The 20,868-nt window shown below is 58.4% G+C and overlaps 1 protein-coding gene across 1 annotated transcript; it reads right to left on the bottom strand.

Annotated features, from left to right (window-relative positions):
- Nucleotides 1-629: 629 nt before the first annotated feature.
- On the bottom strand, nt 630-20,820 carry CLCN7 (Cl-/H+ antiporter 7). Its single transcript, XM_086854349.1, has 25 exons — nt 20,171-20,820; nt 13,153-13,224; nt 12,412-12,483; nt 12,125-12,190; nt 11,422-11,554; nt 10,913-11,022; nt 10,160-10,240; nt 9,711-9,773; nt 8,955-9,038; nt 8,704-8,797; nt 8,261-8,325; nt 7,685-7,801; nt 7,302-7,356; nt 6,743-6,803; nt 6,110-6,248; nt 5,790-5,883; nt 4,372-4,541; nt 4,030-4,081; nt 3,611-3,738; nt 3,361-3,446; nt 2,742-2,874; nt 2,588-2,647; nt 2,062-2,238; nt 1,878-1,958; nt 630-1,787 (listed from the first exon to the last, which is right to left on the bottom strand). The coding sequence occupies exons 1-25, from the start codon at nt 20,297-20,299 to the stop codon at nt 1,701-1,703; spliced, it is 2,409 nt and encodes an 802-aa protein (XP_086710475.1). The 5' UTR covers nt 20,300-20,820; the 3' UTR covers nt 630-1,700.
- Between the last annotated feature and the right edge of the window lie 48 nt (nt 20,821-20,868).

The raw sequence follows: 20,868 nt of genomic DNA, 5'->3' as shown, positions 1-20,868 counted from the left end.
GCAGCGTGTGCGGTGTCCTTTGCCACCCGCCGCCGTGGTGTCCCCGCTGCCGGACACAAAGGGGCACGGCTCGGCATGAGCCTCGGGGGCTGCCCCGGCAGCAGAGGGAAGAGGAGGGAAGCGCGGTGCCGGCAGGAGCCAGCAGCCCGTGTTTACTCTGCGCCCCAAGTCGCTGGATCCCATCCCCTTATCTCGGCCGCGCCAGGGCAAAGGGCGAGCGGGGCCTCACAAAGAGCCCGGCTGTCAGCACGCAGGGGGGACCCAGCACTGCCCGGGGCACCCACTGTGCTCTACAGCTCCCCTGCCCCATGGCACGGACACACACAGGAGAGCAGGGCTGGCTCTGCCCCACGGCCGGACCTGGCTGGTACCAGGGCCCAGCTGAGGCATCCTCTGCTTTGTGGTGGCTTTGTGCTGGTGTTGAAAGGGAAAAGAACCAGGGAAGGGGCAGCCAGCCCCTCCTTGAGCCCTGCTGGGGGCAGCACCCAGGCTGCAGCTCCCCACACCCCCCAGCCTGTGCCCTTCCAGCAGCAGGAGGGGACAGGGATGAGTTCAGCCCCAAGGGGACACCCGAGCCTGAACGGTGGCCTCAAGGGAAGAAGGGAAGCAAGAGGCAGACAGCACGACAATCAAAGTACAAACAGACTTTATTTCAGCACAGATCCCGCAGTCAAAAGCCTCTCCAGGCACCAGGTTGCCTATCTCCAAGTGAGGAAGGGGCAGTCCCAGGGCAGGGGGCAGGGCAAGGCCAAGGAGAGGAACAAGGATGGGGGCAGATGGGAGAAGCGAAGTGCCAGGGCTGGTTTTGCTCCCATCCCCAGCCAAATCCAGTGGTGGCGGAAGAGTTTGGGGTGCCTGGAAGGCCCCAGGCTGCTGGAAAGGACCAGAACATGCCCCAGGACTGACTCTGGATCCCAGCACAGGAGCAGCAGTGGTGGGACGACAGCAGGAGTGGCAGAAGGGCACAGGCTGCAGGACCAACATTGCCCCAGGACAGGCAGCTCTCCCCTCCCCATCCCTGCCCCAAACCCCAGGGCTGTGTCCCCCCACATGGGTCGGGGTCAGAGCGGCTGAGGGAGCCAAGAAAGAGCCAGAGGCAGTAGCTGCAGAACCAGGGGAGCCCTTTTATTGCACAGCCAAGCAGGGCACGTCCCTCTCCTCAGTCCCAAGGAGCAGGGAGGCAACCCCAGAGCTCAGCCCAACCCAGCAGGCAGGACCACAGGGCAGCAGGGAATGGGGGTCTGGGGGAGGGAGGGAGCCCCATCGTGTCCCCTCTGCTCCTCTCACAGGCCCTGCAGCCGAAGCTGGGGCAGGGCTAAGTCCCAGACAGCCCAGACTGTGTGGATGAGGCAACAGAGGCCACGTGCGGTGTCAGAGGAATGTGCCCAGCTCAGTAGGGCAGTCCTGCTCCCCATGGAACACTCCAGCCTTCACCCAACCTTCGAGGAGAGCCTATTCCAGGAGCTAACAGAGCCAAGGGTGAATTTTGATCCCTCAGGGAAGCAGAGGAAGGGGTGACAAGAAGAGGCAGTAGACGTGGGAAGGCAGCAACAGGCAGGAGGGCCGGGGCAGCACGGCCATGCCAGTGCTCCAGGCACCGTGACACCTGCATGGACTGGCCCAGTCCTCTCCCCACCTCCTGCAAAAGGGGGTCCCCAGCTCCAAGGGGCCGGGGCACATCTCTGCTGGGCCTCACTGCCTCACGTCTGTGCCAGCGAGAGCTCCTCCAGGCCCTCCTTCCCCAGCCGGTACCTAGCGAGGTCCTTGCGGGTCACCATTCCCACAACCTGCCAGGAAAGGGACAGGTTACAGCCTGATGTGGGCACACAGAGCCGGGGGACAACGTGTCCCTGTCCCCTGGAGGAGCCCAGACTCACCTCATTACGATTGTCCACGACCACCAAGTGCCGCAGGCCCAGGGCTCGGAAGAGCTTGAACACCCGCGGCAGAGACGCCTCCTGCAAGGCAGAACAGGAATGGGGGGGCTGCAGCACCCCCAGCCAGCCCCCACTGCCCTCCCTGGTCCCTGGGGAGCTGTGCAGAGGGGTCCCTGGCTGTTACCTGGGGCACGGTGTAGGGCGAGGGGTTCATGAACTCGCTGAGGTCAATCATGCACTCGCGCTCGTCCTGGGAAACGTGAATGGACTGGATGGGGGGGAAGCGGGGGTAGGCATCCCGAAAATCCTTCAGCTTCAGCCGCCGCTGCACCAGGTTCAGGTTGGCCCTTTCCACAAAAACCTTGGGAGGAAAGAGATGGTTGGGGACTATCCCCACAGAGCTCACAGGCACCAAGACAATGCACAGGGCCAGGGAGGGGAAAGGGCAGAAGTGTGGGACAGATGGACCATCTGCAGAAGCACAGCCTGTTTCTGTTTCCCCCTCACTCGGGGTTTGTGAGCCCAGGGGTGTGAAGGATGATGCTGGGGTAACCCCACCACCGAATGGCAGCACCCACCATCCCCCTGGGTGAGCTGAGGGAGATGACAGGAACCCTGTGCCAGCTTCTCCTGAGCAAGGCAGGCAGCAAGGGGCCTGAGACAGGATTGGGACAGCAGCCACAACCCAGTCTCCACGCAGCATCACCCACCTTGTGCTTCAGCAGGACGATGAGCTGGGAACGCAGGATCAGACCCCGCAGCCCGGCAACCTGCAACAGGGCACCGTGTGTGAGGGTCCCGCTGTGAGGGTCCCTTGTGTGGCCACCCCAGCTGCATCCCCCTCCCCAGGGCCACCCAGCTGACCTGTGTGGTGTCAGGGTTGCTCTCCACCACAGGGAAGCCGTTGTGGTTGGAGGAGGTGTCACTGAGGATGTCCACGACGGTGCCCACGCGCTCGATCCTGCGCAGGCAGGTGACAGGAGTGCTCATCACCTCCCTGCAGGGAAAGCTCTGGGTGAAACACAGCCCCGTGGCAGCACACACTGAATCGTGCAATCACACATGAGTTGGGTGGGAAGGGACCTGTAAGCTCAGCTCATTCCAAACCCCTTCCATAGGCGGGGATACCTTCCACTATCCCAGTCTGCTCCAAGCCCCATCCAGCCTGGCCTTGGACACTTCCAGGGATCCAAGGGCAGCCACAGCTTCTCTGGGCACCCTGTACCAGGGTCTGCCCACCCTCACACCCTGAATATGCCCCCCAAAACACACAATTCCTCAGTGCTGATGCCTCCTCTGTTCCCAAAAGCTGCCAGGGAGAGAGGAAGGAACACACTGCAGATCACATCCCTGCTGGGGAAGAAGCTGCCCTGTGGTAGCAGGGGACAGCAGGCTCTTGTAACCAAAAGGTCACTTCTGCTCCCAGCTCAGGCCAAGAGTGTGGTCCAAAGGCTGCTGCCACAGCAATGCCCAGCCCACCTACCTGGCTGTGAGGGAGTGGGATGTCACTGGGGCCTCCCAGTGCAGGAAGGGGACGCTTTGCAGCTGGATGTGCATGTCATACAGTCCCTGCAACAGGAGTCAAGCCATCAGGAGAAGCCTGGTGAGGTGCCAAGGGGCACAGCCAGGCAGCAGCTCATCCCTCAGAGCAAGCACATGCCTGTCCTGGCCCACCACTGCCCCCAGCACCACCAGCCCTGACCCACAGTCCTGGGGAGCACACCAGCCCTCACCTCCACAAAGTAGTCTCCCACAATCTTTGCTGTCATCAGCACCAGCATGATGGGGAAGCCATAGGTGACGTTGCCTGTTGCCTCCATCATGATGACTGTGAGACTCAGTGTCATCCGCACTATCCCACCTGCCAGAGGCACCCAGGGAGGTTGGGAGTTTGGAAGGACAAGGAAACACAGAGTGAGGGCATACAGAACACCTGAGGGCCCTGAATCTCTCAGTGATCTGCCTGCCCAGAGATGCCCTGGGGTGAGCCCAGCCCTCACCGGTGTCCCAGCACTGCCTGTGCTTGGCAGGGTCACGAGGAGGCTGACAGCCAGGCTGGGCTTCAGCTGGGAAGGAAACTGTCAGGGAAGCAGGGAATGCTTTTTCCCATGACATCTTCACCCCAACCACCACTGTGCCATGAGGAACTCACCCAACTGTGCAGCAGCTCCCATCAGGGCGTACTTCCCAGGATCAGCCCAGATCTGAGCACAGGAGAGAGAAGGAGCCAAGTCACCTGCTGGCTCCAGGGCATTCAGAGATAGTCAGCAGAGTCCTGGCCCCCAGAGCCCCCTCCAAAGTGGAGAGAGGTGCCTGAGGCTGCCTGAACAACCCAGCTGCTGGCAGGGCTCCACTGGGACGTGGGGAGGCCCAGACCCAGCTCATGAAGAGAAGCGAGGAGCCAGCCCCCTTGAGTGCTCTCAGCCATCTCCAGGCACTCTGTCTGAACATGCCACCAGCCCCAGGGTGCCAGGGCTGCCCAGGCAGGACTCACCGAGCCCTTGGTCAGGTAGGACAGGGAGATGCCAAAGAGCCTCCCCCAGGCTGCCCCGATCAGCAGGGAGGGGATGAAGACCCCTGCAGACACTGTCAGGCCGTAGGTCCAGCAGGCCAGGAAGAAATACATCAGTGTGAACATGCCCAGAGTCATGGGGTTGTAGGAACCTGGTGTGGGGACAGAACAGATTCAGTGCTGGTCCCACAGCCCAGGGGACACTGTGATGGGCTGTGGCCAGCCCACAGGCTGCAGCATCAGATCAGGCAGCAGCAGCACCACGACACACTCCCAGCAGTGAGAGCACCTCTTCTTGGGCTCTACCTCCTGCCCTGGCAGAACAGGCTTTTCAAACTGGCTCTTCAGGTTATTTCTGTCCCCTCCAGCACCCCCCACCCAGCCAGTGCCATCCCAAGCCCTCACATCCCATTCCTCCATCTCGTGACTCGTCCCCTCCCAGCACTGTGGTTCCCAGACTCCCATGATGAACTTCAAAGCCCCGAGGGAGAGACTGCCAGGGCTGAAGGACAAGGTTGGGAGGACAGAGGTCCCACTGCCAGCTTTGGGATCAACTTAGCAGGGCAGGTCCTGCAAACTCCCTCTCATCTTGAAGCTCCCACAGCTGCTCCAGCCAGTGCCATGCTGCCCCACAGCACAGGCTGTGCCATCCCAGCGAGATCCTGCTGACCCCACAACCCGGCCAAGTGCTATTTTGGGATTGCTGAGCAGCCCAGTCTAGTTTAAACAAGTACTCTGCAACCCCTCCTTCAAACAGAAGCCTTGAGCCAGGGAGGACCCAGCACTGCAGGAAGCAGCCCCAAGACACAGGATGGTCATCTCTTGGCTGCAGGTGGCCAAGCTGCACCCTCTGGGCTGAGGATCTCTCTGTTCCCCACCCACGTGCAGCTGGGCACAGAATTCAGACTCCACAACAGGCAGAGGAGACACTGAGGTTACAGCAGATCCAAGGAAAATGGAGCTAGAACCTTGGAACCAAATTGCATTTCTCAAGCAAATCCAAATCCCAAAATCCACCTCCACAACCTGCCCAGAAGGTAAAGCCATTATAGGGCAAGCAGCCCTGCTAATTAAGAAAACATCCCAGCAACATTTCCAGAACAGACTTCAGACAGACAGCAAGGGTCAGACACACTCACAGCTCAGAAGCAACACAGCCTGCAAATGTGCACAAACTAAACCAGGTCCTTGGCCCCACAGCCTCCCAACACCACAGCCCTTTGGCCAAGGCAAAAGGTGCCACCAGGCACAGCACCCATCCCTCCTCCTTCCACCACTGTAGCACGGTGTTCTGTGAAGCCTTCACAGGCTGATCATCCTCTGCCTTGTCCCAGGAGTGGTCAAGGAACACATGGACCCTTTCTGCTCACGTTCAAGGCCTCAGTGCTGGGTGCACTCACCTGGAGGGTCATGGAAGAGGTTGACGACGCTCTTCTCAGGTGTGTTGAAGAAGGCAGTGGCCATGGAGTTGTACTCTCCATCAGCACAGAAAAGCTGAAAAGGCAAGATAAGAAAGAGTTGGAAGTGGCAGGGAAGGCTGGGGGTCCTGTGCCAGTGAAGAGGCAGCTCTGGGCAGGGAGGACACCTACAGCATCCTTGGGTCTCCAGCTCTGCCTGCAGTGGAGGGCATCAGCTGCGAGGTCCAGTGCCCCAAACCCAGCAGGGTTTTGTCTCTCTGCTGAGCCCCCCACCCTGAATGCTGTTCTGCAGCATGTCCTACCTGCAGGGGATATGCCACAGAGCTCCCCTGGATGGGCTGGCAATCTCTTGAGCAGTAAATCATGACAAATCCCACGGTCGCCGTCACTGCTGCCACCAGCATGGCCTCAACCACCTGGAGGCAGGGCCGGTGGATGTACCTGTGAAGAGAACAGAGGAGAAAAGGTGGCACCCAAGGGTGTGGGCAGGACCAGCCCCAGCCTGGCTGGGCATGTCACATCAGTCTGGCTGCCTCTGCTCCCTGCCCAGACCCTGCCAGGCTGTCCTGCTGCTTGAAAAGCTGGTGACAGGTATTGCCTGGGCCAGATTTGTCTCAGTTTGCTTTAGCAGCTATCTCCCTTCTTTTAGTCCTTTCAGAGCAGGTGACAGTCAGGTCTGCACTCTCTGCACCTGTCTGGGCCCTCAAGTCACTGGAGGGAAATACTTGGCAGGGTCAGAGCAGTGCTGGGATGCTGTGGGTCACAGCCTCAGCCAAAGGCAGTCAGAGGCATGTGGCATCTTTCAGGAACTGCTGTTGCTCACATTAAGTGAGAGATTACAGCCTTGCTCCATGTGGGAATTCCCCTTTGAGAGAAGGCAGAAGGCACCAGCCAACCCACATCAATCCCCTTCATTATCACCTGGGAGCTCTTACCTGATCCGGAACATCGTCAACCAGTAATTGAGGGCATTGAACAGGGCTCCGAGGATCCCTCCTGCCAATGGGAGAGAGGAAAAGCTCAGCACACAGGGCCCAGGCTGCTCACAACACAAGGGACCTCTGGAGATGATCCACAGCCCATCCAGAGTGACCAGCCCTGGGACTTGTGGATGCCGCCCCTGCAGCCAGCCAGGACCTGGCACCACGAGGAGCCTGGCACCAGCAGCAGGTGGCCAGGGACCAATGTCACAGTGCTGGCACCAGGCAGGCAAAGGACAGGCCAAATCCATGGGGATATGGGCAGCTCACACGGCAGCAGGACTGCAACACACTGACCCCGCTCAACATGGGTTAAAGGGGCTTGATTTGCTACTAGGGCTGGGCCAGGATCCAGCTCTCATCCCTGCATAAGCCCCACAAGCAGTGGCTGCTCCAGAATTTAATGGATTCCCCATTTTCCCCAGGAAACTGGATGCCAGAGCTTTATAGACCCAGACAGAGAGCAGAGGAAATTATTCAGACTAATCAAATTGAAACAGCAGCATTCTCTTACCAACCACTCCCATAAATATGAAGATAGGAATTTCCTGGATTGTGTATCCCATTTTCTGCAAGCAAGAAAGAAGTGGGTTTCAGATCTCCTGGCCCATCTGCAGTCCCACAGTCAGTCACTGACTGCTGGGACAGCACAACTCCACGTTGGCACGAGGAGTTTCCAGATCTTCCCCAAAGTCTCCCCTGAACAGCCCACAGCCTCCAGAAATTCCTTCTGCTGGGGCTGGTGGAGCTGAGATCTGGCCAGACCCCACAGCCTGCTAAGGCAGAGCCTGCCTCAGCCCCTGGGTGAGGTTACAGAAAAACTGATGTCCCCCAAAGCTGCTAAGGGCTGTTTCCAACCCCCCACCAGAGCCCCACATGGGGAATACCTGTGCCTACCTCGCTATCAAATCTGCCAAAGTTGATAAGCCCAGGGCTGGAGAGATCCCAGGCATTGCCGTGGTAAACACTCAGGACAGAGTTCAGCGTGAAGGTGGAGATCATGGAGGCAAAGAACTGGAAGGAGATGCAGCCCAGTCACTGCCAGATGCCCCCAGCCCCATTTCCTCACCACATGCCCTGTGCACCACCCCAAACCACCCCCAAGGCCCTTGGGCAGGGCTTGGTGTCCCTGGTGTGGTGGGGACAGGAGGCCACAATCCCTGTGGCAGCACTTTGGGCAGCTTACGCTGACCAGGGTCTCACTTCTCCTTTTGCCTCTCTATTGCCCTGGGGCACAGCCCAAAGCAGCTCCTTTGGAAAGGGGCTGGCAGCAAAATGGAGCACAGCCAGGCCCAAATTCAGCCCCTGAGGAGCAGGGCACAGGAGGGGAGCTGGGATGCTGTTCCCTGGGATGGGTTACCCATGGGTCCTGGCTGGAGCAGGGGTGTCAGGAGGCCTGGGGCTGCAGGGCACTGGGAAAAGGCAATGCCTCACACCAGAACCAGCAGCTCTCCACTGCTTTCCAGCACTTACGATTCTCCACGTCAGGAACTGGTTCCAGAAGGATGCCCCTTCCTCCAAGCTGAACAGGACGCCCCCTGCAAATGCAAGACACAACAGCTTCACAAGGGGCAGGTGCCATGGCCCCTTGCCTACAGCACCAGCTGAGCACCCAAGATTCACCCCAGGCCACGTGCCCACACCACCCAGACCCTCTCACAGGCAAGCCCACCAAGCCATCAGTGATGCACTGATCACAGCAAAGCTCCCCACTGTCATTCTCCATCCCAGGGAGGCAACATTTGGGATCTGAGGCAGATGAGCCCCTTGCCCTTGGGCAGGGCCAACACTTCCATGGCAGGAAAACTTGGAAGGCCCCTGCAGTGCCCTATTCAGATCCCAACAGCTGCTGCCAAACAAGTGGGAGCAACCTCCTGAAATCCATGTTCTCAGTGCCAGAGAGCCAAGACACACACCCACGGGGGCACCGAATGCAGCCGAGACACCGGCGGCGGCTCCAGCCGACACAAAGTCCCTCTTCTCTGTGTCTCTGCGGAAGTACTCGAAGATCTGAAACAGGAGTGAAGGCAGCCTTAGGGCTGGCCACGGGCTTGAGTGTAGGTGAGACACAGCAGATGACATGGATGATACCAAGCCAGCAGTGGGAACAGCCTGGTCTGGCACAGAGGGGCTTCTCCAGCACAACCCCTCGGACCTCGACACCAACCTTGAAGTCTCGCTTTAGCGATGTGGATCTTCCCTGGGAGATCCCGGCAGCAATCACAGATCCAGAGTGAATCATGGGTCCTTCCTAGGGGCCAGAGAGCAGAGTCAGATCAGGGAAGGAAGAACAGGGATGGCTGAATGCTGCTCACCAGCTTGCAGTCCTGAAGCTGGATGGGAGTATTTCCCTCAGGAAAATACAGACCTTGACATTTTCCCCATTCCCAACCCAGAAGTGTTCAAGACCAGGTTGGAAAGAACTCTGCAACCTGGTCTAGTGGAAGGTGTTTCTGCCCATGGCAGGGGTTTGGAATGAGATGATCTTCAGAATCCAACCCAAACCATTCCATGGTTTTATGAAATCCTTATTCTAGCATGTGCCTCCCTTGCCCACCTTCTGCTCTCACAAGCAGAGGAAACAAGTGTTTCCCTTGCCTGCCTTCAATCCCAGCAAACCAGAGAGGTCCCAATGGGGCACCCAAGTCTTCCCCATCTCTTTGCAGGGACAACCACTGCTGGACAGAGGCTGCTGCTCTCCTGCCCTCAGCCAAGCCCCACACAGGCTGGCACCACGTACCCCAGGGGCTCCCCAAGCTTGGCAGTGCCGCGGTCTCCTTGGCCAGCAGACACCAGGGAATACCACTGGGAAGTCACCACAGGGCCCCCAGCACCCTGTCCCCAGCACAGGACCGGTGACAGGCTGTGACACAAGTGCCAGCAGCTGGGACCAACACGTCAGAGAGCGCTTTGCACACATCACCTTCCCAACCGCCAGGCCACCGACCACCGAGAGGATGACCCCACAGACTTTGATCACCAGGGTCTGCAAAACAGAGAAGGGCACAGCACGTCACAGGGGTGGCACGAGGAACAGGACCATGGCAGCCACAGGGGACACACAGCCAGTGGGCCCTAAGGCATGGGAGGAGCCAACAACCCCGGGGGAACTTGTGACTCTCAGCCCCACCACTGTGGCAACAGGACTTGTCGATTTTCTGCTTGGCCAAAGCAAAATCTACACAAAGCTGCTCTTGCCAGTGCCAGCTGCTGGTTCCAGAGCGGGAGATTTAACCTCTGGGCACTGGGTGTGGGGGAAACAGCTATGGAGCTGGGAGCTCAGGCCAGCTCCTGCTGTGCCACAAAGTGGGCAGGGAGCACTCCAGGAGGACACAATGTGCTCAGGCCACCCCATCACCTCCTGCTTCCTACCTTGAGCCGGACAACATGTGGAATCTTCACGCCATTGAGGTAACATTTGATCTGGGGAATGCCGCTGCCGGCTGCCACGGGCTGCGGGGAGCAGGGAGAGCTGTCACACACAGGATGCCTTACCCCTGTCTCTCAGCACAGGGCACACACAACACACCCTCAGGGTGGCTCTGAGATGAGGCCAAAGCTTATAAACAGGCTCTGGAGATAGGCTTGAGGGAGGCACCCACTTCATAAGGGCAAATGTACCAGGGAAAAGGAGCTGGCTGGGTTCTTGGGGACACTCAGGTGTTCCCCCACCCTGTCACAGCTACAGAAAGGTCACACTTGGTGGCCAGGGAGAGCAAGGGCAAAGCCACAAGGAAGACACTGTGGATTAGAGCAATCCATAAGGACTCCAAGTCCTTGCCTTGTGCTTCAGAGGCTGTCCCTGAGGCACCCAGCCAGACTGGTCTCTGCTGGTACTCAGGTACACCCAACACACAGAGGCTGAGCTAGGGCCAAGGCTTGGGAGAGCTGCACCCCTGCCCAAGGCTGGGGCACAGCCTCTGCCCCAGGCTGCCAGCACATCCCAGCAGTGTGACAGCCCCACAGAAACCCCACAGCACAGCTGGAGCCAACACCAAGGAGCTGATGCTGCCAGGAGCCAAACTGGCAGAAATACATTCACTGTTTACAAAATTTTCCATGTTTTCTGGAAATGTGACCCTGCTTTGCCCATGTAAAGAGCCCAGAACAGTTTCAAACTCTTACCTCTATGAAAGCAACGATCAGAGAGCCCACCATCACCACGCTGGCATTCAGGGTGGCCCAGAGTAACAGGGAGAAAGAGAGGCCTCCTTTGGCTGTGAACTTGTCAATGTCTGGGGCAGCAGCTCAGGGAAAGGCCAGTATTGCTTGGGTACCATCCCTCCCACCACAGCATCTCACAGAATCACAGGATGGTTTGGGCTGGATGCGACCTTACCAACCATCTAGTTCCAATCCCACTGTGTGGGGCTGGAACTTCTGGGATGCCATTCACTAGACCAGGTTGTTCCAAGCCCCCTGTCACTTGGGGCATCCAGGGCAGCTGAAACGAGCCTCCTCTGTTATGGCAGTGCCCAGCCACAGCTCAGCCCTGCACAGCAGCTGGGCAGCAGAGTCTGTGCTCCCAAACTGGGGCGAGGAAGCGCTGTCCTCTTCCCCCACAACCCCTCTCACGGCTCCCAGGAGATCCCAGAGGTCCCAGCTGGCCAGCAGCCACTGCTCTGTGAGGATACTGTCCTTCACCACCCGGTACTTGAGCCCAGCCAGGTTCTCCACCACGATGTCGATGAAGCAGGCGACGAGGCCGGTGAGGATGCCGATCATGGCGCAGATGACCCAGCGCTTGATCTCCACCGTCCGGAAAGCCTGAGGGGCAGCCAGCAGTCACACCCTGCTGCCATCCAGGGGACCCCAACGCACCTACCACCTTCCCCAACACAGTCCCAAGCCTGGGAAGCTCTGAGGAGGGCCAGGGAGCACCAATGCTGGCTGACCCGTCCAAGCCTGGATGCAATTTACTGATTTCAAGCAGTGCCCTTGTACCTCTGTGGGATCCAAGCTGCTTTTCCAGCTTGCCTGCCTTCATTAGGCCTATCCTGTTGGGATTCTTGCACTGGTTCCCAAAGCCCTCAGGGCAGATGTTTCACATGACTCCAGAAGTCCCTCTGCTCAGGGACCTGCCCCAGACCACCAGGCAATGCCACTACATGCAGCCAGATTAGCTCCCATTCCAACCACCTCATGCTGGGTCCACAATCCTGTGGCTTCACAGCTTGTCACAAGCTGGACAGTGCCCATAAACCCATCCCAGCTCAACCTAGGCTTTAAGCACAACCTCCTGTGGCACAAAGAAGCTCTCCAGCAGCCAGGCAGAGGGAACAGCTTCCCTTGTCCACCCCACCTGAGATCATTTGTGGGCAGCCCAGCAAGACTCACCGCATGGTTTATCCTCCTCTCCTCCTCCAGGAACAGCTGGTTCTCACTGTTGTCATAGTCCAAGCTCTAGTTTGGGAAAGGGAGATGCTGTTATTGTCTATCAGGTGAAGAGACCCACATGTTGGGGAGTGTTGCCTTCACCCTGCTCCTGTTACTATTTTCCTTCCTCAATTCCACTCCTTCTGCACTGAACCCGCCCTCCCTGGGCTGCTGTGAGCCCTCAGCCCTCACACCTCACCTGCTGCATCCCAGAGGGCAGACCTGAGATGGGGCAGATGGGTGCTTACCTCATACTTGAGTGACAGGAGCTTCTCGTTGTGGGGGATCTCGTTGGGACGCTGCCGAGGGACCTCTGTCTCCTGTGGGATGTGATGCACAGCTCAGGATGGTCAGGTTGGAGTCCAGCCCTCCCATCCCCATCCAACTGTCAGTTTAACTCCTTTAGATGCTCAGAAGATGCACAGAGGACTGTGCAGGTGCCAGCTGCCTGGCAGGCAGGAATCTGAGATGGTTTTCCACCAGTTGGTGGGTGTGTGTGATTCCAGGCAGCTGGACCAGCTGTCAGGGGTGCACCCTCACCAAGCACCCCCCGGCAGGATGTTCTCCTCAGGAGCAGCTGGAGGGTTTGCCAGCTGGGTACCACACTGCCATGCTGACCTGGCACTGAATCCAAACAACTCCATGCTCTGGTGGAGGGCAACCTTTCACCTTGGCAGGAAATTCCTTAGGCCAAAAGCAAGGAGCTATTTCAAGCAAACCCATGTTTTTGGGCAGAAACCAAGTTCTGTTTCCCAAACGCCTTTGACCATGCAAGCTGTTCCCAGCTCCGAATTAGGGCATTTACTGAGGATGCCAGAGGGGCCCCTGGGGCAGCAGCAGCTGCCCTCGCCACAGAGGTCACCCCACCCAGGAAGAAGTGCTGGAGTCCTTGTGGAACAAGCAGAAAGTGAAGGAGGGAACAGCAGCAGCTGTAACTGGGAGAAGGGAAGGGGTCTCAGAAACAGTGGGCCCCTCTCTGTGCCACTCACCAGCTCATGGATGTCCTCGTTGAGGTCCACATTGCTCAGCTGCCCGATGCGCAGGAAGGGGGAAGGAGTGAGCTGAGGAGAGAAGGGGAAAGGAGGTCAATTCCTGAATGCACTTCAAATCTCTCAGGATTGCAAGGTGCAAGATACTCATGCTCTGAGGACACCGAGGAGGTGGGATCCAACACCCCAGAGGGAACCAGAGACAGCAGCAGCTCGCCAGGATCTGAGTGAGCTGTTCCAACCTGTCATCTGGCAGAGCCAGCTCACCTGGGGAGGTGCCAGCCAGCAGCGGCTCGCTGGGGACTGGCCACCAGCAGCCCCCGGCACGGAGCCGACAAAGCTGTGCCGAGCGGCACGTTCCCCGCTCCCCGGAGGCTGGGGAGGGACAGAGCCCCCGGACAGCGCGCCACCTCCGCAGCCACAAGCTCACCACGACGTGCCCTCGGCTGCCGGGCCCAGCCAGAGGCAAAGGGCGGCTGAGGGCACGTCTGGCTCTGCCATCTGCTCCACGGCAGCGGTTCCCAGCCGGGAGAGGAGCGCATCGCCTCAGTGTTTGTCACCCCCCAAGCAGCTGGGACCAGAGTGACAGCCAGGCTGGCTGCCAGCCAGGAGACACAGGAGGAAGCAGGAGCACTGCTCCTGCACAGCCTTGGGGACTCTGGGGTCTCTCTGAGCCGGCCCCAGTGTGATGCTGGGAAGCAGCATTTGCACGTCCCTCTGGGGAGCAGGTTCTCCTTTCACTGCTGATCACTCAGGCTCTTTGCTGGCAGCACAGCTGCAGAGCAGGAGAGGTTTTGGACTGTTTGGGGCACCTGTGTCTCCTGGATGAGGCAGGCAGGGGCTCAGGCCGCAGCTGAGCGGTGCCACAAGGGGACCCAGCATGAGCAGGTGGGCTGCAGTCCCCTCCATTGCTGCCAAACACAGGGATGCACAGGATCCGAGCACTGACCCTGGGCACAGCCCAAACACCACTCCTCAGCATTAAGATCCTCCCCTCCAGAGCTTTACCCCTTCCCAGCTGCCAATGAAAGAACTGAAGGATAAAAGAGGGATGGTGAACAACAGAGGGCTCTGCATGCTGGTCTCTCTCTGCTGGCAGGTCCCAGATCGAGCCCCTCGCTACTTTAATCCCCACGATCCCGTCTGGAACGTGCAGGCCAGAGCTGCTGGGAACCCTGCACGTCACTGCAGAGGAAGAATATCCCTTTGTGTTTGCAGCCTGACCTATTTTCCCATTTTTCCCTCTGCTCCACATTCTCCTTCACTCCCTGACCTGCAGATGGGTACTGTCCCAGCTTCTCAAACCCTCTCTGGTGCCCTTTAGCCCACAGCAGCCCCAGCCCACAGTGCTCCACGCTGCCATTCTCAGACACTGCTTTGGCAAAATCAGCCTGGGCTTTGTTTCTGCTCCATGATGGCTCCACACACAGTGGAAAGGATCCAGGTGGACCCTTTGCCCAGCAGTCAGAGCAGACCACTGTGGAATTCTAGGAGCTGGGCACACGCAGAGCTGTCACCTCCCTGGACAGGAACTTAGGGTCACGAGCTGGATACAGGAGCTGCCTGTCCCAGTGCCCAGCTGCTCTGCTGGCAGGCTGAGGTCACAGCCAGGCCCCCATCATGCTGGGGAGGGGGAAGGACACATTCCTTGCCCTGAAAGCTGGAGGGACAAAGCTGACACCTTGCAAAGGAACACACCCCACCTGGACTGAGGAAGCACAAGGATTTCAGGCTCCCTTTAAGTGCTGCACATCTAGGGCAAGAGCAAGGCAAGGAGGTGGAAAATGTCACTCATGCCATGTTCCTTGTGTAAGACCTCAGGCAGGACCAGCCCTTCTGGGAAAATTCTCCTTCTGTTAGCTATGGGGTCTGCAGACAGACCAAATGGGGCTGAACCAGTGACACCCCAACCTCTTCCCTCCTTCCCTGTGGAGAAAGCAGCCAGGGCACAGCAGCTCAACTCCCAATGGGTTAAGCACCAGCAGGACACAAGCGCAGATGAAGGGAAAGGAGGTACAGTGGAGCCTGAAGCTGAATTTCCTTAGACAAGCAGCACATTTCTAATATCCTTCCCCTGAGTCCTGGCACCCCTCTGGCATCTGCAAGCAGAGGCTTGGCTCCTGTCTCACCCACCACAGGGATCACATGCCAGGAGGGCAGGAAAGAGCTACTTCCAGCAGCACCAAAGAATGATAAGAGAAAAAGGAGAGATTCAGGCAGCCTGGAGCCAAGAGAAAAGGTTATTTGTGCACAGCTCAAAGATTCACTGAGCAATGCCCTCCTTGGGATGTTTTCAAACTCAGCCAAGGCAGCTGCTGATCCTGGGTACGTGTGATGTTGGTGTGACTGTGCTGTGGTTATCTCCAAACAAAAACATGCACTGCTGCCAAAACCCAGAGGGCACAGATGGGTTAACAGCTCTCCTGCCCCAGGAGAGGCTCTGGGACACGCTGAGCCTCACTCTGCTGGTGGCACATGAGCACCCAGACCTCAGCCCACTTGGGTGGTAAAGTTAATTCCGTTCTGAGCTCTGCAGAGAGATGTCTGGAGCCCTGGTGTGAATCAAAAAGTTATCATCAGTGTTAGTGGGCAGGAATGTTGGCAGGCAGGGCTGCTCCTCCAAGGGACCCCACCAGGCTGCAGAGAAGCTCCCAAATTCAACAGAGGCAAATACAAAGCCCTGCACCTGGGATGGATGAGTCCCAGTGGTCAGAAAGGAGCTCAGTTGAAAAAGTCTTGCAGCGACCTGGTGGATGAGTGAAGAGGTGTCAGTGGCACAGACCTGGGGTGGAGGTGGTCAACCCCCTCCCAGGTGATGCAAGATCACTGCCAGAAGGTCTGGGAAAGGAATCCTACACCTCCATCTGGCACCTGCAATAGCACACCTGGGACTTGGCATCCAGTTTGGGCTTCCTGGGACAGAAAAGGCACAGAAAGTGAGCTCAGCAAGAGAGCTGGGGGCAGGAGCACATGGCAAGATATACAAGGAGAAGCTGGTGCTTCTCAGAGAGCTCTTCATGCTATCTCCAGACACCCAACAAGAAGTTACAGATGGGACGAAGACTTCCCTTAAAGCTTTGCATTGATGGGACAAGAAGCAGTGGACAAACTGCAGTAAGGGAACTTCTGCTTAGATATCAGAGCCAAACCTTCACCCTGTGGCTGCTGACACACTGAACTTGGGACCAAACAGGGTGCAGAATAGTTACCCAGAGCTCCTCTGGATGTGTCTCTCAGAGATCTGCTCTTCACAGGGACTGGACTAGAGCCCCTAGCTCTAGTCCCCTCAGGGACTCCCCTCTGTCATGCTGGCACCCACTCTGAGACCAGCAAGAGCAAATTGAGGATCAACCTCAACATGAAAAAAATCTAGCAGAAGATCTCAACCACCACCTTCTACTCACGCCCTGAATGCATTAACTCCATGATCCAACCCAGGCTGTGTGCACAGCAACCAAGCTGTGCCCCCCAAGCATTGCTCTGGAGAACCATCAGGTTCAGACAGGGAGGGTCTGACTCTGCTCCACAGCCCATTTCCACAGGGATGAGCCAGTGAGGCTTCTCCCTGCAGGACACAACCCAGCATGAGGAGACCCCCTCCCAGACACTGCCCCTTGTCACTGTCCTGTGCTCAGTAACAAACTGGCAGCACGTGACTCTGTGTTATCAGTGAGATAAAGCCCAGCACAGACCACAGGAGGAGCCCACAGAAGCTGTGGGAGGGAGGGAGGAAGATTTCCAGCCCCCAGGGCCCTCTTGGCAGCAGAACACTGCCCCTGGTACCAGCCTGGGTGACAGACTCCAGGCTGTGTCACCAGCACGAGAACCCTGTCACAGCTCTGGCAGTGAATGGGAGGATGAGCTACAGGGCTCTTGAAACCCCCCCTCCTCTGACACACAGCCACAGCTGAGACAGGCTTCAAACCAGCCCAGTATCATCTCCAAAATGCTTCACAGCAGGGGAGAACAGGGCTCCTCACCTCCAGGCTCATCACAGGAGACAAAGCACCCAGACTTTCCCCAAGGTGTCACCACTTGGCCACGCTTTTGCTTCCAGGCTCCTGCTGCCACTCCCAGGGCACAGCTGCTCCTCAACCCACACCTCCACGAGGATGGGAAATGCTGTCATTGCCCTGGCCTTTCTCTTGGCACAGGAGCAGCACAAGGATGAAGCACTGCCACAGTCTCTGATGGCCTGAGCAACCTGCAGAAAGCTTCCTGAAGTTCCCGTGCTGAGGGAAGCTCCTGCCACCACTCGAGAGCAGTGGCTCTCCAGGGCAGTCACCTCCAGGCTCCCAAGAGCAGGGACAAGCTGCCTCTCTGCCAGTAACCTGGGCTGTGCAATCTGCAGCACATCTGCCAGGAATCAAGGCTCACCCAGCACCCAAACTTCCCTTTTTCTGCCTCCTCCCACCAAGATTTCTTGATTGCAGCCTGGCCACTTTTTTGCACCCTGTTACTTGAGATTAAAGAAAACGAGACCAGCAACAGCCAGAGATGCAGAATAAACACACAGGGGCTAAGAAGGACAACCTGCCAGCAGCAGCCTGGTCTTCATGATGGTGACCCCTTGTTCCAGGCAGCCTTTAAAGTAGGAGCATTAAATCAATCCCAAAGTCAAATATCTTACAGCATATCTCTGATGGTAGCGAAGGAGAAAAGCTCTTCAACAAAAAAAAAGTTTCATGATGGAAATTGGCTGCTCTTACTAAGATTTTCCACCCAGTCCCCAGCCTGAGAACCAACACACGTGGCTGGAGAACACAGGAGTGGGACAGCCCACAGCAGGCGTGATGCTCAGAGGTACAGGCTGCCTCTCACTTCTTGATATGCCCGAGGAAGCCCCGGTGAGAGGATGAAGGTTTAGTCAGCTCAGCTGGCCCCAAACCCCAGGAAACCTCAGGGACAGGCCCCTGACACCCCCTCTATGGCCACAGGCATGTTTATCCAGGCTCTCCTCATCTCCTGCCCACCAGAACTCGACCTCAGTCCCTCACAGCTGTCAGCTGGGGAGCTACAGACCCGTGTTTCCTCTGGTCACCTTAAAATCACTTTCATTTCCATTGAACAGGCATGTGAGAAAGAGAAGAAGCTCTGCTAGGGGACATTTTTATTGTATTACCACAACCCAGGTTTAAATCTCTCCTGAGCTAAGCAGCTCCAGCCTCTTTATTTCTCTGCCAAAGCTGTCCTGCCTTCCTGCTTCAACCCACAAGACTGAAAGTCACCTGGGGCAAAGGGAGAAGCAGCTGCCCAACACCAAAATACAACCCCAGCCCTACAGTGACAACCCAGCTGCCACTGCCAGGGGCAGGTGTGGTCTGCAGCTCCAGGAGGGTATTCCCTCTCCTCCCCTGCCAAGGGAAATGCCACACAGTACCATGCCACCAGCTGAGACCTGAGCTGCCTGCGCTGTGAAGGGACACAGTGACAATAAATCACATTGGTAGGGCTGGGTGTCCACCTCCAGCTGCCCCTGCTTCTTCCAAACCACCTTTCTTAATGACCCCCAGCCACTAGGTCTGGTTAATCCCTATTCTAACACCCTTCAAACCCACAGAATTCCCTGTGTGCTGTAAATATGTGGGGTCCTGTTGCACTGCCCAGGAGGATTACTTTCATTTTCACCCCAGAACAGTTTCCATAGCACAGCTGCCTCTTTCCAGCTGCCATTCCCTGCTCCCAGAGCACTACACAAAGCTCTTCCAGCCTAATGAGCCCTGCATTTCCCTCTAATTAGCCCGCTGTTCTGACTTGCCCAGGAGCAGGGCAGCACAGAATCGTGCTGGGCGAGACATCCCTGCTAACAGCTGCCAGAATCTGGCACTGTTCCTCCCTAAGCTCAAGTCTCCCAGGAAACTCTGCACAGGAAATTCAAGGATGACACCTGGAAGCAATGCCTGTCCCACCTGGTGCTGGCACTGAAGTGCTCCATGGTCCCATCCTGACACCCCATCCACACCTCAGCCCAGCAGAGCCCTCCTGCCCTCAGCTTCACTCTGGAACAGGTGCTGAGTGCCTCAGTTTTCTTGACTGAGCTGCATGTCGGGGAGAGACCGCCAGGCAGGCAGCCTAGGGTACACTGGAGAGAAGCTCTCCTCTCTTAATTACCCCAAATTAACCTGCTAGAAGGAGCTGGCCTCCCTCTGTAACACAGCCCACCTTGGACCTGCTTTTTGCCAGTGCAGTTCCATGCATCCCACAGGACACCCTCCAGAACTCCAGTGTTAGAGGCTCTTGTGCCTCAGCCCTACCTGTTGATCTGGGCAGCAGCAGCATGTCAGGCAACAGGCTCCCACAGAAAGACATTTTTAGCAGAAATCCATTTAGTACAAATTATTTTTTTCATGGGCAGATACAGACAGAACAAGGAGGAATGGCTTCAAACTGAACAGAAGGAGAACAGATGAGATGTCAGTAGGAAATCCTTCCTTATGAGGGTGCTGAGGCCCTGGCACAGGTTTCCCAGAGGTGGTGGCTGTACTGTCCCTGGAAGTGTTCAAAGCCAAGTCGGACAGGGCTTGGAGCAAGCCGGTCTAGTGGAACGTGTCCCTGCCCACGGCGGGGGTAGAACAGGATGAGCTTTAAGGTCTCTTCTAAGCCAGCTCACGACTCTGCTAACGAGGAGAGCAGCCCCAGCGGGCAGGAGCAGGGCTCCTGCTGCCAGGGACGGTCCCAGGGCGGCGGAGCAGCGGCCAGGGGCTGCAGCAGGGACGGAGCCGGCCCGCACCGCTGCCGGCTGGGCACTGACTCAGTGCCACGCTCAGATTTTCCCCCACGAGTGCCCCGGCCGTGGCTCCCCCGGGCCCTCCCCGCGCCGGCTCCCGACAGGTTCTGCTTTCCCAGCCCACGGCAGCCCGGAGCGACCCCGACCGCCCCCGCCCAGCCCCGGGGCAACCAACGCGGCTAAACACGACCGGGGAGTGCGGGGGGCGCAGACACGACCCCGCCCCGCGGCCCCAGCCCTCTCGGTGCTCCCTCCGGCGCAGAGCCCCCCGCTCTCGGGGGCGGTACCCACCTGCCGGCCGCTGCCCGCCGCACCCGGGCCGGTACCGTTGAGCAGCGGGGTGGTTTCACCCGCACGCCCGTCCTCGTCGTCGTCGCGGTCGCGGCCGGACCAGGACACCTTCTTGGCGACGTTGGCCATGCGGGGCGGCGGCGGCAGCTCCTCCGCCGGGCCTGCCCCGCCGCGCGGTCATGTGACCGCCGCCACCGCCATCACGTGGCCGCCAGGGCGGCCGGGGGCGCCCCGAAGCTTCATGGGAGTTGTAGTTCCGGTGATGCCCCCGCGCCCGGAGCCGCCGCGGGACGGGACGGAATGGAATAGGATTAAAATTAGGATTAGGATTAGGGTGGGGCGGGTTGAGTGGGACGTCGATGGTGACGGCCCGAGAGGTTGCGAAGCCGCCTCGAGGCTTTGCCCCCCCACACACCCAGCCGGCAGCACAGCCCCGCCGTCCCCAGGAGCGTGGGGCTTCGGGAACTGCGGGAGCCGACGCTACTCCAACTCTCCAGGCACAGAACTCCTCAGAGCAGACGTTCGGGAAGCCAGTGTGCTTCGGCTGAGCCCGCTGGAGCAGCATAGCTCGGCCCAAAGTCCTGCCCCGCCAAGGAGCGCCGCGGGCAGGGGCAGCGCACGGGAGCGGCGGCGGCTGCCCCGGCAGCGCTGGCTCACCCCGGTCACGGGCAGCCACGGACAGCCACGGGCAGCCACGG

The sequence above is a fragment of the Cyanistes caeruleus genome, chromosome 17 (assembly GCF_971803275.1).
Source record: "Cyanistes caeruleus chromosome 17, bCyaCae1.hap1.1, whole genome shotgun sequence".
Classification (NCBI taxonomy): domain Eukaryota; kingdom Metazoa; phylum Chordata; class Aves; order Passeriformes; family Paridae; genus Cyanistes; species Cyanistes caeruleus.
Note: the sequence above shows the minus strand (reverse complement) of the source record. Positions and strands in the feature narration are given on the sequence as shown.

Excerpts from the sequence above, each read along its gene's own strand:
- CLCN7 (XM_086854349.1), bottom strand. The coding sequence starts at position 20,299 with ATGGCCAACGTCGCCAAGAAGGTGTCCTGGTCCGGCCGCGACCGCGAC. Across the intron at positions 7,802-8,260 it reads AGTTCCTGACGTGGAGAATC|TTCTTTGCCTCCATGATCTC; the intron begins GTAAGTGCTGGA and ends ATCTCCTTCCAG. Across the intron at positions 4,082-4,371 it reads CCTACCTGACCAAGGGCTCG|ATCTGGGCTGATCCTGGGAA; the intron begins GTGAGTCCTGCC and ends TCCTGTGCTCAG.